General features: G+C 52.9%; 2 protein-coding genes across 2 annotated transcripts; both read left to right on the forward strand.

Annotated features, from left to right (window-relative positions):
- Positions 1-1170: 1170 nt before the first annotated feature.
- LOC129694994 (transcription factor Sp1-like) lies at positions 1171-6817 on the forward strand (the record flags this gene model as incomplete). The annotated part of the gene is given in 6 exon segments (XM_055631755.1): positions 1171-1249; positions 1495-2596; positions 3337-3499; positions 5589-5667; positions 5669-5798; positions 6404-6817. Coding segments are annotated over 6 exon segments (1849 nt in total), but the record flags the coding sequence as incomplete, so codon positions are not given.
- A 5858-nt stretch (positions 6818-12675) lies between these two features.
- LOC129694993 (heme transporter hrg1-A-like) lies at positions 12676-16742 on the forward strand. The gene is made up of 3 exons (XM_055631754.1): positions 12676-12906; positions 14778-14945; positions 15292-16742. The coding sequence occupies exons 1-3, from the start codon at positions 12777-12779 to the stop codon at positions 15426-15428; spliced, it is 435 nt and encodes a 144-aa protein (XP_055487729.1). The 5' UTR covers positions 12676-12776; the 3' UTR covers positions 15429-16742.
- The last annotated feature ends 347 nt before the right edge of the window (positions 16743-17089 follow it).

Here is a 17089-nt window from a genome sequence, read left to right on the forward strand (position 1 = left end):
TCCGAGATACAGCGTGGAAACAGGCCCTTCGCCCCGCGAGCGCGCTGACCAGTCCGCGCATGACTAACAGATCCTCCACAACCCCACACACACAACCACTACACACACACACACACACACACACACCCACACAACACACACACACACACACACACACACCCACACACACACACACACACACACACCACACACACACACACACACACACACCACACCGGACAATTTACAATCTTTGAAACCGAAACCCACGCGGGTCTCGGGACGAAAACGTGCAAACTACGTACAGACAACGCCCTTAGTCGGAATTGAACCCGGGTCTCTGGAGCCATGAGGCAGCAACTCAACCGCTGCTCCACTGTGACACCATTGTAGCTAAACCTTCTCTTCCCCAACCCCCCCCTTTCTCTCCCCCCCCCCCCCCCTCTCTCCCCCCTCTCTCTCTCCCCTCCTCTCCCCCCCTCTCTCTCTCTCCCCCTCCCTCTCGCTCTCTCTCTCTCTCTCTCTCCCTCCCACCCTCTCTCCTCCCCCTCCTCCCCCCCCCTCCTCCCCCCCCCCCCCCCCCCTCCCCCCCCCCTCCTCCCCCCCCCCCCCCCCCCCCCCCCTCCTCTCTCCTCCCCCCCCCTCCTCTCTCCTCCCCCCCCCTCCTCTCTCCTCCCCCCCTCCCTCGTCTCTCCTCCCCCCCCTCCTCTCTCCTCCCCCCCTCCTCTCTCCTCCTCCCCCCCCCTCCTCCTCTCTCCTCCCCCCCCCTCCCTCTCTCCTCCCCCCCCTCCTCTCTCCTCCCCCCCCTCTCTCCTCCCCCCCTCCTCCCCTCCCCTCCCTTCCCCTCCTCTCCTTCCTCCCCCCTCTTCCCTCTTTCTCTTCCCCCCTCTCTCCTCCCCCCCTCTCTCCTCCCCCCCTCTCCTCCTCTCCCCCTCTCTCCTCCTCCCCCCCTCCCTCCTCCCCCTCTTCTCCCCCCCCCCCTCCCTCCTCCCCCTCTCTCTCCCCCCCTCTCTCCTCCCCCCTCCTCTCCCCCCCCTCTCCTCTCCTCCCCCCCCTCTCTCCTCGTCCCCCCCTCTCTCACCTCCTCCTCCCCCTCTCTCCTCCCCCCCCTCTCTCCTCCCCCCCCTCTCTCTTCCCCCCCTCCCTCTCCCCCCCCCCTCTCTCTCCTCCCCTCTCTCTCTCCCCGCACAGAACAACTCACAGAGAACTTTCTGCAATAGCAGAGGACGCGGCAAATGATTTTATGCAACAGAACTCGAACACCAACCAGGTCTGAAGGAGAGAGGAGATAGGGATGGGGGGAGGAAGGAGAGGGGGTAGGGGGGAGAGAGAGTGCAGTGGTATCTTAATATGTTTCTTTTTTCTCCTCTCTCCCCCCTCTCTCTTTGCCCCCCCCCCTCTCACCCCCCCTCCCCTCTCTCTCCCCCCCCCTCCTCCCTCTCACCCCCCCTCCCCTCTCTCTCCCCCCCCCTCACCTCCCCTCCCCCCCCCTCTCTCTCTCCTCTCTCCCGACAGGAATCCCAGCCCTCCTCCCTCGCCTTGCTCGCCGCCACCGCCTCCTGCCAGCCGCATCGAATCCCCCTCCGATTTCCCAACCATGAGCCAGGAGGACCCCGACCCCAATTCCAACCCCTCCACCGACTTAGTCCTATCTACCCCCCTCGCACGGGGACTGGATGCTCATCCCCTCCCTCGCCCAACAACCCCCCCCCATCCTCCACCACCTCCTCCACCCGTCCCCCCGCCCCCTCCACCCCTCCTCCCCCCGCTTCCACCTCCAAAGTCGGCGTGGAAGCCATCGGTGAGAATGGCCAATATCTCCTCTCCTCCTCTTCCTCCCCCCAGTCTCAGGGCTACGGGACTGTCCAGTACCAGATAGTCACGCGATTCCCATCGCCCTCATCTCCGGCCCAGCTTCAGGACGACCAGTCAAGGACCCAAACGCCCCCGGCCCCCTCCAAGAACATCTCATCCAACTCCCCCGCCATTTTGAGCTCGCTCCCGACTATCCTGGGTCAGGCCCTCCAGATACGTGGAATTGGGAGTCCCACCAATGCCCCGGGCCAGTTCCAGGCCAACATCCCACTCAATATCAACGGCAACCTCACCCTGGTGCCCTTGGGGTCTCAAGTCCTGGGCGAGGCGGACGCTGGAAGCGTCGGAGGCAGCGCGGGAGATGTCCAAGAAGATGGATCTCCTCAGATCTCCAACCAACTCAAGGAGGGACAACCCCAGCAGCAGCAGCAGCATCAGATCCTCATCCAGCCTCAACTCATCCAAGGGGTGGGGCAGACACAGGGATTCACGGCCGAAGCCCTCCAGAATCTCCAAATCCAAACCCTGCCTTGTGGATCCACCCCCATCATCATCCGAGCTCCCATCTCGGTGGGCGGGCAGATGGCATGGCAGACCATCCAGCTCCAGAATGTGGGAGGGACGTCGGTGGGTGGTCAGACCATCGCCCTGGGTCTACCGCTGTCTCAAGGAGGGGGGACCTCTTCTGGAAGTCCCATCTCCCTCTCCGGGCTACAGACCATCAATCTCAACGCGCTTGGGGCATCTGGGATCCAGGTCCATCAGCTCCAGGGAATTCCAATCACCATCGCCAATAACACAGGTGAGGGGAGAGGGGGGGGTGTGGAGAGACTAGTGTAGATGGGGCATGTTGGTCGGGGTGGGACTAGTGTAGATGGGACATGTTGGTCGGGGTGGGACTAGTGTAGATGGGGCATGTTGGTCGGGGTGGGACTAGTGTAGATGGGGCATGTTGGTCGGGGTGGGACTAGTGTAGATGGGGCATGTTGGTCAGGGTGGGACTAGTGTAGATGGGGCATGTTGGTCGTGGTGGGACTAGTGTAGATGGGGCATGTTGGTCGGGGTGGGACTAGTGTAGATGGGGCATGTTGGTCGGGGTGGGACGAGTGTAGATGGGGCATTGGTCGGGGTGGGACTAGTGTAGATGGGGCATGATGGTCGGGGTGGGACTAGTGTAGATGGGGCATGTTGGTCGGGGTGGGACTAGTGTAGATGGGGCATGTTGGTCGGGGTGGGACTAGTGTAGATGGGGCATGTTGGTCGGGGTGGGACTGGTGTAGATGGGGCATGTTGGTCGGGGTGGGACTAGTGTAGATGGGACATGTTGGTCGGGGTGGGACTAGTGTAGATGGGGCATGTTGGTCGGGGTGGGACTAGTGTAGATGGGGCATGTTGGTCGGGGTGGGACTAGTGTAGATGGGGCATGTTGGTCGGGGTGGGACTAGTGTAGATGGGGCATGTTGGTCTGGGTGGGACTAGTGTAGATGGGGCATGTTGGTCAGGGTGGGCAAGTAACTGCGAGACTCTCTCCTCTGTCCATAGGGGACCAGTCGAACCTCTCACTCCAGACGGCTGGAGTCGAGTCCATGGAGGATGGGACAGCCATTGAGGAAGGGGAGGGGAGTCCTGACCAACAGACTCAGCCGGGACGAAGGCTCAGGAGAGAGGCCTGTACCTGTCCCAACTGCAAGGAGTCTGAGGGCAGGTATGATGTTCTCTGTCTCTCTCTCTCTCTCTCTGCCTCTCCCTGTCTCTCTCTCTCTCTCTCTGTCTCTGTCTCTGTCTCTCTCTCTCTCTCTCTCTCTCTCTCTCTCTCTCTCTCTCTCTGTCTCTCTCTCTCTGGCATATATATATATATATATACTCTCTGCAAACGCGTTGGGGGAACAGACCCAACGGGCCTGCACTTGGTCTAGTATATGTATACTCGCGATACACCTATAGCCCTTTATTGATGCTACACATTCTTGCAGCTGTAGGCAGTACAACAGAATAGCAAGTTTAGCAATTCAATATTAATTTCTTAATGTCAGTTATTGTCAATTCGTGTGTGTGTGCATGTAGGTCATTCACCGTCTCTCAGGTTATGGCATGCTGTTGCGTATTGTGCACCAAGATGTGCTGTATATCCTTCACCAAGGATTATTCTTAGTTTTGATGTATCTTCATTAGTTTAATGCTGATAAGTGTGAGGTGCTACATCTTGGCAGGACAAATCAAAATAGGACGTACATGGTAAATGGAAGCGAATTGAGGAATGCAGTTGAACAGAGGGATCTGGGAATAACTGTGCACAGTTCCCTGAAGGTGGAATGTCATGTAGATAGGGTGGTAAAGAAAGCTTTTGGTGTGCTGGCCTTTATAAATCAGAGCATTGAGTATTGAAGTTGGGATGTAATGTTAAAATTGTACAAGGCATTGGTGAGGCCAATTCTGGAGTATGGTGTACAATTTTGGTCACCAAATTAAAGAAAAGACTAGACCAAGTGCAGACCCGTTGGGTCTGTTCCCCCAATGTGCGGTTGTGGGGGGGGGAGGCCGCATGCAGCGTCACACACACTAACTACCCCCGCACTCACGCTAATTACCCCCCTTGATATTATATTAATATTATTAATTTGCTCCTTTTACCCCATAACCACCTACTGACGCATAGCCCCCAACTTGCAATCGCATCTAGAGGGGGGGGGCGGGGGTAGAGAGTGAGGGCAGAGAGAGAAGGGGCAGAGACGGAGAGAGACACAGAGAGAGAGAGAGAGGGGGGGGGGAGAGAGAGAGAGAGAGAGACAGGGGGAGGAGAGAGAGAGAGAGACAGGGGGGGGAAGAGAGAGGAGGGGGGAGGGTGAGAGAGAGAGTGCCTTTTTACTTCAACCCAAACCCAAACAACCATTTTTTACTTCAAACTAACCATATATTCATTTTCAAACCACATTAAGGGTACTTACAGTGTAGACATTTGTTCAGTGTCATTCAGAGCTCAGAGTGACAGAGACTAATTGACAGAGCTCCATCTTGCAGAGACTAATTGAGGCACACCACTTCCTGGTTTTATAGTCCCTTCCCCTGCCTCCAGCGGGGGCAGCAGAGAGAGTGGGGAATGTTGTAAAAACATTAATATCTCTGTCATTTTTCATTGACGGGAAAAATCCTCGGCACACTTGCGGCGGAGGGGGGCTCTGAGCGAGGTGGCCAAAAATGACGGCCTTAGATTGCGGCATGCTCTCGGAAACCGCAGCACAGACGGCCAAAAGCGGTCAAGAACAGAGATTTAGTAATATAGATGTCAACAAAATAGACAGAGTACAGAGGAGATTTACTGCTTGAGTTATGTAGTGTGCACCAAGATGTGCCGTATTTCCTTCACCAGGGATTATTCTTAGTTTTGATGTATCATCTAGTTTTTTTAAATCAGGGCTGAGTTTGTCAAAGTATGTTTTCCCTGTTTTGTCAATTTTTTTTTTTTTTTTTGCATTTTAGGAGGAAGTGCACCTCTGTTTCAACCTCATCTGTCAAACAGTGGCCGCATATTCTGTTTTCTCTTGGTTGCCGGAATATATATATATCCTGTCTCTCTCTTTCCCCCTCCCTCTGTCTCTCTCTCTCTCACTCTCTCTATCTCTCTTTCTCTCTGTTCCACCTCTCTCTCTCTGCCCCCCTCCTCTCTCTCTCTGTCCCTCGCTCTGCCTCTCCCTCTCCCCCTCCCCTCTCCCCTCTCCCCTCCCCCCTCTCCCTCTCCCCCTCTCTTCCTCTCTCTTTCTCTCTCTCTTTCTCTCCCCTCTCTCTCTCTCCCACAGGGGTGGGTGCGTTCCCGGCCGCAAGAAGCAACACCTGTGCCAACATCGAGGGTTAAGAACCTGCGGGAAGGTTTACGGAGAAGACTTCGCATCTGCGCGCCCACCTACGCTGGCACAGCGGCGAGAGGCCATTCGTCTGCAACTGGCTCTTCTGCGGGAAGAGGTTCACCCGTTCCGACGAACTGCAGAGGCATAAACGCACCCACACTGGTGAGAGGGTTTGGAGTTGGGTTGAGTTGAGGTTGGGTTGGGTTGGGTTGGGTTGGGGGTTGAGTTGAGTTGGGGTTGGGCCGGGGTTGGATTAGGGCTGGGTGGGGTGGGGTTGAGTTTGGGGTTGAGTTGGGGTTGGGTTGGAGTTGGGCTGGGGTTGGGTTAGGGCTTGGTGGGGTGGGGTTGAGTTGGGGTTGGGGTTTGAGTTGGGGTTGGGTTGGGTTAGGGCTGGGGTGGAGTTGGGTTTAGTTGGGGTTTGGGTTGGGTTAGGGCTGGGTCGGGTTGGGTTTAGTTGGGGTTGGGTTGAGTTGGGGTTGGGTTAGGGCTGGGTGGGTTTGGGGGTTTAGTTGGGGTTGGGTTGGGTTTAGTTGGGCTGGGTGGGGTTGGGTTGAGTTGGGGTTTGGGTTGGGTTTAGTTGGGGTTGGGTTGGAGTTGGGTTGCGTTAGCAATGTGCTAATGACTTTTGTCATCCCCCCTCTCTCTCTTCCCCCCCCTCTCTCCCCCCCCTCTCTCTCCCCCTCCCTTGGTTGAGTTTGAATTGAGTTGAAGTTGGGTTGGCAATGTGCTAATGACTGTTTTGTCTCCCACCTCTCTCCCCCCGACAGGTGAGAAGAAGTTCACCTGTCCGCAATGTCCGAAAAGGTTCATGAGAAGCGATCACCTCTCAAAACACATCAAGACCCACCTCAACAAGAGGCCGGCCCCTCCCGCCTCCGCACCTCACCCCCCCCCTCCCTCCCCCCTCCGCCCCCTCCCCTCCCCTTCCCCCTCCCCATCCGCCAGGGTTGAGGGGGAGAGGGGAGGGGGAGAGGGGGGCGAGAGGACTTCCCTTCCCCGGATCGTCAACGTGCTCCAGGTGTCCGACCTTCAGACGATCAACATCAGTGGCAACGGGTATTGAGGGAGGAGAGAGAGGGGGTAGAGAGAGAGAGATAGAGAAGGGGGGGATAGAGAGAGAGAGAGGGAGGGGTGGGAGAGAGAGGGAGAGAGAGAAGGGTAGTAGTGCGATTGTTGTATCTTTTTCCCCTTGCTCTTTCCCTCTCTCTCTCTCTCTCTCTCTCTCTTGACGGGAGAATTATATTTTCCGTCAGATTTCAAACTCTCGAACCTTCTAGAACAAAAGAGAAATGTGATCTCTCACCAAGAAGATTTTGACCAAAGATAATCTGTTTTACATTTCACAAGAGGGGTTGTATATTGATGATTTTGCATAAGATTGGAGTAGAATTAGGCCATTCAGCCCATCTCCACCATTCAAACACGGCCAATCTCTCTCTCACCCTCCTAACCCCATTCTCCTGCCTTCTCCCCATAACCCCTGACACCCGTACTAATCAACAATCTATCTCTGCATTAAACACATCCACTGACTTGTGGCCTCCACAGCATTCTGTGGCAATGAATCCCAGATTCACTATCCTCTGGCAAAAGAAATTCCTCCTCATCTCCTTCCTAAAAGAACGTCCTTTAATTCCGAGGCTGTGCCCTCTAGTCCTAGACTCTCCCACTAGTGGAAACATCCTCTCCACATCCACTCTATCCAGGCGTTTCACTGTTCGGTGACGTTTCAATGAACCCCCCCCCCCCCCCCCCCCCCCCCCGTTCTTCTAAACTCCAGCGAGTACAGGCCCAGCGTCGACAAATGCTCATCGTTCGTTAACCCACTCGTTCCTGGGATCTGTTCTTGTAAAACCTCCTCTGGACCCTCTCCAGAGCCAGCACATCCTTCCTCAGATACGGGGCCCAGAACTGCTCACAATACTCTGAATGTTAGCCTGACCAGCGCCTTATGGCGATCGCTGGTCGGCACGGACTCGGTGGGCCGAAGGGCCTGTTTCCGCGCTGTATCTCTGAAGTCTGAAATGCGTGTACGATAGTGTTAGTGTGCGGGGCGATCGCTGGGCTAAAAAATGCTGGAGTAACTCAGCGGGTCAGGCAGCATCTCTGGAGAGAAGGAATAGGTGACGTTTCGGGTCGATACTCAATTTCTGATTCATTACACTTAATATCATGTCAAAGCCAAGCAGAAATCATGTTTTATATATCCAGATATAATGTTTTTACAATTCCCCTCATTCCAAACCAAATTCTGGGCTGGACAGGTACAAAGTGCTGGAGTAACACAGCGGGTCAGGCAGCATCTGTGGAGAACATGGATAGGTGACGTTTCAGAGTGCTGGAGTAACTCAGCGGGTCAGGCAGCATAGAAACAGCCTCATCTACACTAGTCCCACCCCGACCAACATGCCCCATCTACATTAGTCTCACCCCGACCAACATGCCCCATCTACACTAGTCCCACCCTGACCAACATGCCCCATCTACACTAGTCCCACCCCGACCAACATGCCCCATCTACACTAGTCCCACCCCGACCAACATGCCCCATCTACACTAGTCCCACCCCGACCAACATGCCCCATCTACACTAGTCCCACCTGACTGCATTTGGCCCATATCCCTCCAAACCTGTCCTATCCATGTACCTGTCCAAGTGTCTCTTAAACGTTGCCTGCCTCAACTACCTCCTCCGGCAGCTCGTTCCATACACCCACCACCCTCGAAAAGTGTGGAAAAGTTGCCCCTCAGGTTCCTATTCAATCTTTCCCCCTTCACCTTAAACCCGTGTCCTCTGGTCCTCGATTCCCCTACTCTGGGCAAGAGACTCTGTGCGTCTGTCTACCCGATCTATTCCCCTGGTGATTTTATACACCTCTATAAAATCTCCCCTCATCCTCCTGCACTCCATGGAAGAGAGTCCCAGCCCTGCCCCAACCTCTCCCTGTAGCTCAGGCCCCTTGAGTCCCGGCAACATCCTCGTAAATCTTCTCTGCCGCCCTTTCCAGCTCGACGACATCTTTCCTGTAACACGGTGCCCAGAACTGAACACAATACTCTAAACGCGGTCTCACGTCTTGTACAACTGCAATGTGACCTCCCGACTTCTAGACTCAACATTCTTGACCAATTAAGGCCAAAAGCCTTCTTGACCACCATGTTCAGTGGCACAGCGGTAGAGTTGGTGCCTCACGGAGCCAGAGACCAGGGTTTGATTCCGACTATGGGTGCTCTCTGTACGGAGTTTGCATGTTCTCTCCCCGTGACCTGCGTGGGTTTTCTCCGGGCGCTCCAGTTTCCTTCCACACTCCACAAGGACGCACGTGTGGGTTCGTAGGTTAATTGGTTTCTAGTAAAGATTGTAAATTGTCCCCCAGTGTGTGTGTGTGTGTAGGATAGTGTTAGTGTGCGGGGATCGCTGGTCGGCACGGACTCGCTGGGCCGAAGGGCCTGTTTCCGCGCTGTATCTCCAAACTAAATAGATATTCGCAACTCCAGAAACTGCCAATCTTTCATTGACCTGAACAGCCCCCTCTCTCTCTTCCAGCTCTCTGCGTTCTCATTTTTAACTCTCTAAAACTTTGCTCCAATCTCGTTCAGTTCAGTTTATTGTCCCATGTAGCGAGGTCCAGTGAAAAGCTTCCTTGTCTTGTGCTATCCAGTCAGCGGGAAGACTGTACATGATTACAATCGAGCCGTCCACAGTGTACAGATACAGGATAAAGGGAATAACGTTTAGTGCAAGGTCAAGCCCGATTAAAGATAGTGCGAGGGTCTCCAATGAGGTGGATGGGAGGTCAGGACCGCTCTCTAGTTGGTGAGAGGACGGTTCAGTTGCCTGATAACAGCCGGGAAGAAACTCCCTGAATCTGGAGGTGTGTGTGTGTTCGTTTTCACACTTCTGTACCTCTTGCCCGATGGGAGAGGAGAGTGACCGGGGGTGAGCTGGTCCGTGATGATGCTGCTGGCCTTGCCGAGGCAGCGTGAGGTGTAGATGGAGGCGTTGGATGGAAGGGAGGTTGGTTTGTGTGTGTGACGGTCTGGGCTGCAACTGTCCACAACTCTGGATGGAGATGGAAGCGATGGATGGAAGGGAGGTTGGTTTGACAGGATATGGAATAAAAAAACAGATTATCTTTGCTTTTCGTTGGGGCATTAACTCTGCTGGGAAAAGTGGACAAACTCACAAGTTGCCCGCCAACTTTGATGAAAGAAATTTATTTTTTGGGGGGAGGGGTTTGAAAAAAAAAAGTCAGTAAAAAATTATATATATCAACAAAAAAAAGGAAATACTTGTGATTTTGGAAAAAAAAAGGTGATGGTTTTCGAGATCTCTCGTGTCCCCCTTTCAAGTCGTTGGGTTGTGTACAGTCGAAAAATCTTGTAAATACATATTATTTTTAAAAAAGAACGAAAATCGCGATTGATCTGATGATGTTGATGAAATTCGTTTCCCGATTCTCTCTCTTCCCCCCCCCCCCCCCCCCCCCCCCCGGCACGGAGAAGATTGCAAATGGGGGGGGGGGGGGGACAATCGTTCCAATCCCAATTTTCCCCCCGAGACCCCCACAGTTTTTCCTCTCTTCCGCGACTTGTCTCGATAGTCAGGGGCCAGGGGATATTTTTATAAATACATCTAGAGGACAGTGAAATTCCTCGACTCGAGAGGGGGAGGGAAGAGGGGAGGGGAGTCTAGTGCTGGGAGATCGTGGTGGCGTCAAGAGGTAGAACAGAGGAAGCGTGCAGATGAGAAAAATGCTCTGGCATTTTTTGTCCACCTTCGATTTTCCAGCATCTGCAGTTCCTTCTTGAACCTTCTTGGGAGCATGTATGCATTTTTATCCCTCTCCCTCCCTTGTCTCTCCCCTTCTCTCTCTCCTCTCATCCCTCTCTCCCTCCTCCCTCTCTCTCTCCCCTTCTCTCTTCCTCTCTCCCCTCCTTTCACTCTCATCTTACCCCCCCTCTCTCCTACCCTCTCCCCCTCTCATCTCTTCCCCTCCCTTCTCTCTCTTCTCTCCCCTCTCATCTCTCCCCTCATCCCACTCCTCTCCCTCTTTCTTTCTCCTCCTCCCCCCCCCCCCCCCCCCTTCCAGACACGAGTCTGTGCGTCAGCCGCCGACCTCTTGTACAATTCAATTTTGCGTTCATTTTTTAATCTCATACGACCATGTGTAACGATAATGCTGGAAAAAAATAGTTATGTGCGATTTTTCTTTAAGTATCTTTTTCATTTCTCTTTGTACAGAGCCTTTTAATTTGTCTCCACCCTGTAACGACCCCTCACCCCTTCCCTATGTACCTGCGATTAAAGTCATGGTTTGTAATAAAACTATCTATATTTTTCATTGGTTCTGCGTGTGTCTAGTGACGGATTTTTCTCTCGTTCGAGGAACCTTAAAGATAGCGGAGTCGGGGGATATGGGGAGAAAGCTGACCTTGGCCTTCATAACAAGAGTTGAGTATAGGAGCAAAGGGGTCCTTCTGCAGTTGTACAGGGCCCTGGTGAGACCACACCTGGAATATTGTGTACAGTTTTGGTCTAATTTGAGGAAGGACATCCTTGTGATTGAGGCAGTGCAGCGTAGGTTCATGAGATTGATCCCTGGGATGGCGGGACTCACATGAGGAAAGATTGAAAAGACTAGGCTTGTATTCACTGGAGTTTAGAAGGATTAGTGGGGGGGAATCTTATAGAAACATATAAAGTTATAAAGGGACTGGACAAGCTAGATGCAGTAAAAAAGGTTCCCAATTTTAGACAATAGGTGCAGGAGTAGGCCATTTGGCCCTTCGAGCCAGCACCACCATTCAATGTGATCATGGCTGATCATCCCCAATCAGTACCCCGTTCCTGCCTTCTCCCCATATCCCCTGACTCTGCTATCTTTAAGAGCCCTATCTAACTCTTGAAAGCATCCAGAGAACCGGCCTCCACCTCTGAGGCAGAGAATTCCACAGATTCACAACTCTCTGGGTGGAAAAGGTGTTTCCTCGTCTCCATTCTAAATGGCCGACCCCTTATTCTTAAACTGTGTGTGTGTGTGTGTGTGGCCCCTGGTTCTGGACTCCCCCAACATCGGGAACATGTTTCCTGCCTCTAGCAAGTCCAAGCCCTTAATAATCGTAGTGTTTAAGAAGGAACTGCAGATGCTGGAAAATGGAAGGTACACAAAAATGCTGGAGAAACTCAGCAGGTGCAGCAGCATCTATGGAGCGAAGGAAATGGGCAACGTTTTGGGCTGAAACGTTGCCTATTTCCTTCGCCCCATAGATGCTGCTGCACCCGCTGAGTTTCTCGAGCATTTTTGTGTACCTTAATAATCTTGTGTGTTTCAATGAGATCGCCTCTCATCCTTCTAAACTCCAGAGTGTACAAGCCCAGCCGCTCCATTCAGCATATGACAGTCCCGCCATCCCGGGAATTATTCTGGTGAACCTACGCTGGGCTCCCTCAATAGCAAGAATGTCCTTCCTCAAATTTGGAGACCAAAACTGCACACAATACTCCAGGTGTGGTCTCACCAGGGCCCTGTACAATTGCAGAAGGACCTCTTTGCTCCTATTACTCAAATGCAAATCTTCGGAGCTAATGCAATCAAGAAATACAGGGTGAAAGCAGGAACAAGCCACCAATATTGGATGATCAGCCATGACAGCATTGAATGGTGGTGCTGGCTCAAAGGGCCGAATGGCCTCCTCCTGCACCTATAGTCTATTGACCTTGCTCCAAAATTCAAATCTTCGGGAGCCAATGCAATCAAGTGATACAAGGCAAATTCGATATTGGATGAGCAACCATTGAATGGCTGTACTGGCTCGAAGGGCCGAATGGTCTATGTGGTATATGCAAGTCCGCCACTAGATGGCACTACAACCTAGTCCTCCAAGCACAGACATGCAATGCACCCTCTCAGCCTGTTGGTGGCGCTGCAGTCTGTGTGCAATGAACCTTCCAGTCCCGCCAGGTGGCGCTGCGACTGTATTTCTCTCTACCGCCGCCATTGCAGTAAGCAGGCGGACATATTTTGCATTACACCGATAGTATTGCAGCCAACCCCCTCCCCTTGCAAGGGGGAAAGGGTGGGGACGAGTCTGGGTGGGTGCATTTAAACTAATGCACCTCCCCCCCCTTCAATCTGCATGGATCTCCGACGGCAATGGTTGAAGCTGGCCTATGCAACGCTGGGAGTGGCGTTCGGTCTCTCGGCCTTCCTCTGCTGGACGCTGGCCTTCAATCAGCCGGCCACGGCCGCCTTCGGGGGCCTGTCGGGTGAGTCTGGGCCGCGCAGAGGGGGTTTGCATTGGGATGGGATGGCGGGGGGAGGTTGCTCGGGGCCATGCAAGGTCAGAGTCGCACTGCTGGCACGAATGCAGGCTGGGCGACCTTATTACCCAATGCACTGCTTCACAGAACGAAGTAGGGCAATGCAATGCATTGATTTGTGTTGCGACCCTGTTGCTTATCGATGCAGCACCAAAGACATGCAGTGGCACTAATGCAGCCGGGGCGAGCTGAGGAACCAATGCACAGCTGTGCAGAATGAAGTAGGGCAATGCAATGCATTAATTTGAGTTGCAACCCGATCGCTCATCAATGCAGCCCCAAACACGTGCACTGGCACTAATGCAGAGGGGGCGACCTGATGGCATGTTGGTCGGGGTGGGCAAGTTGGGCCGACGTCTTGTACAACTGCAACGTGACCTCCCAACTTCTAGACTCAATACTCACTGAAAGTAAGCATGCAGGTACAGCAGGCAGTGAAGAAAGCCTTCATAAAAAGAGGAGTCGAGTATAGGAGCAAAGAGGTCCTTCTGCAGTTATACGGGGCCCTGGTGAGACCACACCTGGAGTATTGTGTGCAGTTTTGGTCCCCTAATTTGAGGAAGGACATTCTTGCTAATGAAGGAGCCCAGCGTAGGTTCACCAGGTTAATTCCTGGGATGGCGGGACTGTCATATGCTGAGAGAATGGAGCGGCTGAGCTTGTACACTCTGGAGTTTAGAAGGATGAGAGGGTATCTTATTGAAACATATAACATTATTAAGGGTTTGGACACGCTAGATGCAGGAAACATGTTCCCGATGTTGGTGGAGTCCAGAACCAGGGGCACCACACACACAGTTTAAGAATAAGGGGTCGGCCATTTAGAACGGAGATGAGGAAACACTTTTCCACCCAGAGAGTGGTGAGTCTGTGGAATTCTCTGCCTCAGAGGGCGGTGGAGGCCGGTTCTCTGGATACCTTCAGGATCTCACCAACCAAACCTGTACACAATACTCCAGGGGTGGTCTCACTAGGGCCCTGTACAACTGCAGAAGTACCTCTTTGCTCCTAGACTCAACTCCTCTTGTTATGAAACAATCTAGGGAGAAGTTTGGTTGGAGTTGAGGTAGTTGGTATTGAAACATAGAAACTAGATGCAGGAGGAGGCCATTCGGCCATTCATTGTGATCATGGCTGATCGTCCCCAATCAATAACCCGTGCCTGCCTTCTCCCCATATCCATTGACTCCACTAGCCCCTAGAGCTCTATCTAACTCTCTCTTAAATCCATCCAGTGACTTGGCTTCCACTGCCCTCTGTGGCAGGGAATTCCACAAATTCACACTCTCTGGGTGGAAAAGTTTTTTCTCATCTCAGTCTTAAATTACCTCCCCTTTATTCTAAGACTGTGGCCCCTGGTTCTGGACTCGCCCAACATCGGGAACATGTTTCCTGCCTCTAGCGTGTCCAATCCCTTAACAATCTTATATATTTCAATGAGATACCCTCTCATCCTTCTAAACTCCATAGTGTACAAGCCCAGCTGCTCCATTCTCTCAGCATATGACAGTCCCGCCATCCCGGGAATTAACCTGGTGAACCTACGCTGGGCTCCCTCAATAGCAAGAATGTCCTTCCTCAAATTAGGAGACCAAAACTGTACACAATACTCCAGGTGTGGTCTCACCAGGGCCCTGTACAACTGCAGAAGAACCTCTTTGCTCCTAGACTCAACTCCTCTTGTTATGAAACAATCAAGGGAGAAGTTGGGTGGGTTGGAGTTGGAGTATTTGGACAGGAAGGAAGCCATGGGGTGGAAGCGCCCATCTCAGAGCCAGCTGTGGCCTTTCAGCCCTTCTTTCTCCCTCTCTCCGTAGGTGTGCTAGCCCTCTGGACCCTGGTGACTCACCTGATGTACGGGCAGGACCTCTGGAGAACGTGGCTGCAAGGACTCAGATGTTTCCGAGCTGTGGGTGTGGTCTTCTCACTGGTGGCCGTGGCTGGAGCAGTGACATTCATCTCCCTGGCCATCACACAGAGACAGAGTGAGCTACGAGGGGAGGGGCGGAGAGGAGAGGAGAGGGGAGGGGAGGGGAGGGGAGGAGAGGAGAAGGGATGAGAGGAGAGGGGAGGGGAGGGGAGGTGAGGAGAGGAGAGGAGAGGGGAGGAGAGGAGAGGAGAGGGGAGGGGAGGGGAGGAGAGGGGAGTGGAGGAGAGGGGAGTGGAGGAGAGAAGAGGGGAGGGGAGAGGGGAGGGGAGGAGAGGAGAGGGAAAGGGAGGGGAGGGAAAATTGGGTGTACATGGGTCAAAAGGGGAACACATATTAACATTCTCTCTCCCCCCCCTCTCTCTCCCCCCCTCTCCCCCCCCCCCCTCTGTCTCCCCCCACAGGTTTTATAGATCCTCGGAGCTATTATCTCACCTCCATCTGGTGCTTCATTACCTTAAAGTGGTCGCTATTCTTGTCATTCTATTCCCATCGATACTGCAAGGAATTTGACGACATTGGTATCCTCATCGACTTCTGAATCGCTCTCTTTCTCCCCCTGATTCAGCCCTTCGAGCCAGCACCGCCATTCAATGTGATCATGGCTGATCATCCCCAATCAGTACCCCGTTCCTGCCTTCTCCCCATATCCCCTGACTCCGCTATCTTTAAGAGCTCTATCTAACTCTCTCCACAGATTCACAACTCTCTGTGTGGAAAAGTGTTTCCTCGTCTCCGTTCTAAATGGCCGACCCCTTATTCTTAAACTGTGTGTGTGGCCCCTGGTTCTGGACTCCCCCAACATCGGCAACATGTTTCCTGCCTCTAGCGTGTCCAATCCCTTAATAATCTTATATGTTTCAATGAGATACCCTCTCATCCTTCTAAACTCCAGAGTGTACAAGCCCAGCCGCTCCATTCTCTCAGCATATGACAGTCCCGCCATCCCAGGAATTAACCTGGTGAACCTACGCTGGGCTCCCTCATTAGCAAGAATGTCCTTCCTCAAATTAGGGGACCAAAACTGCACACAATACTCCAGGTGTGGTCTCACCAGGGCCCTGTACAACTGTAAAAGGACCTCTTTGCTCCTGTACTCAACTCCTCTTGTTATGAAGGCCAACTCTCTGGGTGGAAAAGTATTTCATCGTGTCCGTTCTAAATGGCCGACCCCTTATTCTTAAAACTGTGGCCCCTGGTTCTGGACTCCCCCAACATCGGCAACATGTTTCCTGCCTCTAGCTTGTCCAATCCCTTAATAATCTTATATGTTTCAATGAGATACCCTCTCTTCCTTCTAAACTCCAGAGTGTACAAGCCCCCAGCCGCTCCATTCTCTCAGCATATGACAGTCCCGCCATCCCAGGAATTAACCTGGTGAACCTACGCTGGGCTCCCTCATTAGCAAGAATGTCCTTCCTCAAATTAGGGGACCAAAACTGCACACAATACTCCAGGTGTGGTCTCACCAGGGCCCTGTACAACTGTAAAAGGACCTCTTTGCTCCTGTACTCAACTCCTCTTGTTATGAAGGCCAACTCTCTGGGTGGAAAAGTATTTCATCGTGTCCGTTCTAAATGGCCGACCCCTTATTCTTAAACTGTGTGTGTGTGGCCCCTGGTTCTGGACTTCTCCAATTTCAGGTAGTCCCTGCTTTCTCCTCGCTTCCCAGCTCTCCCAAAGTCTACTGTCTCCACCTCTTCCTTTCGTCATCCCGCCTCCCCCTTCCCCCACATCAGTCTTGACCCAAAACGTTGCCTATTTCCTTCGCTCCAGAGATGCTGCCTCACCCGCTGAGTTTCTCCAGCACTCTTATCTTCAATGTAAAAATAAATTAAACTTTTCACAAAATACACCCAATTTGTGGACCATAAGTTCTTTGAAAGGGTTCGGAGAAGATTTACGAGGATTTTAGACAATAGACAGCAGGTGCAGGTGTAAGCCATTCGGCCCTTTGAGCCAGCACCACCATTCAATGTGATCATGGCTGATCATCCCCAATCAGTACCCCGTTCCTGCCTTCTCCCCATATCCACTGACTCCGCTATCTTTAAGAGCCCTATCTAGCTCTCTCTTGAAAGCATCCAGAGAACCGGCCTCCACCGCCCTCTGAGGCAGAGAATTCCACAGACTCACCACTCTCTGGGTGGAAAGGTTTCTCCTCATCTCCGTTCTAAATGGCCGACCCCTTATTCTTAAACT

The sequence above is a fragment of the Leucoraja erinacea genome, unplaced genomic scaffold, assembly GCF_028641065.1.
Source record: "Leucoraja erinacea ecotype New England unplaced genomic scaffold, Leri_hhj_1 Leri_893S, whole genome shotgun sequence".
NCBI lineage: Eukaryota > Metazoa > Chordata > Chondrichthyes > Rajiformes > Rajidae > Leucoraja > Leucoraja erinaceus.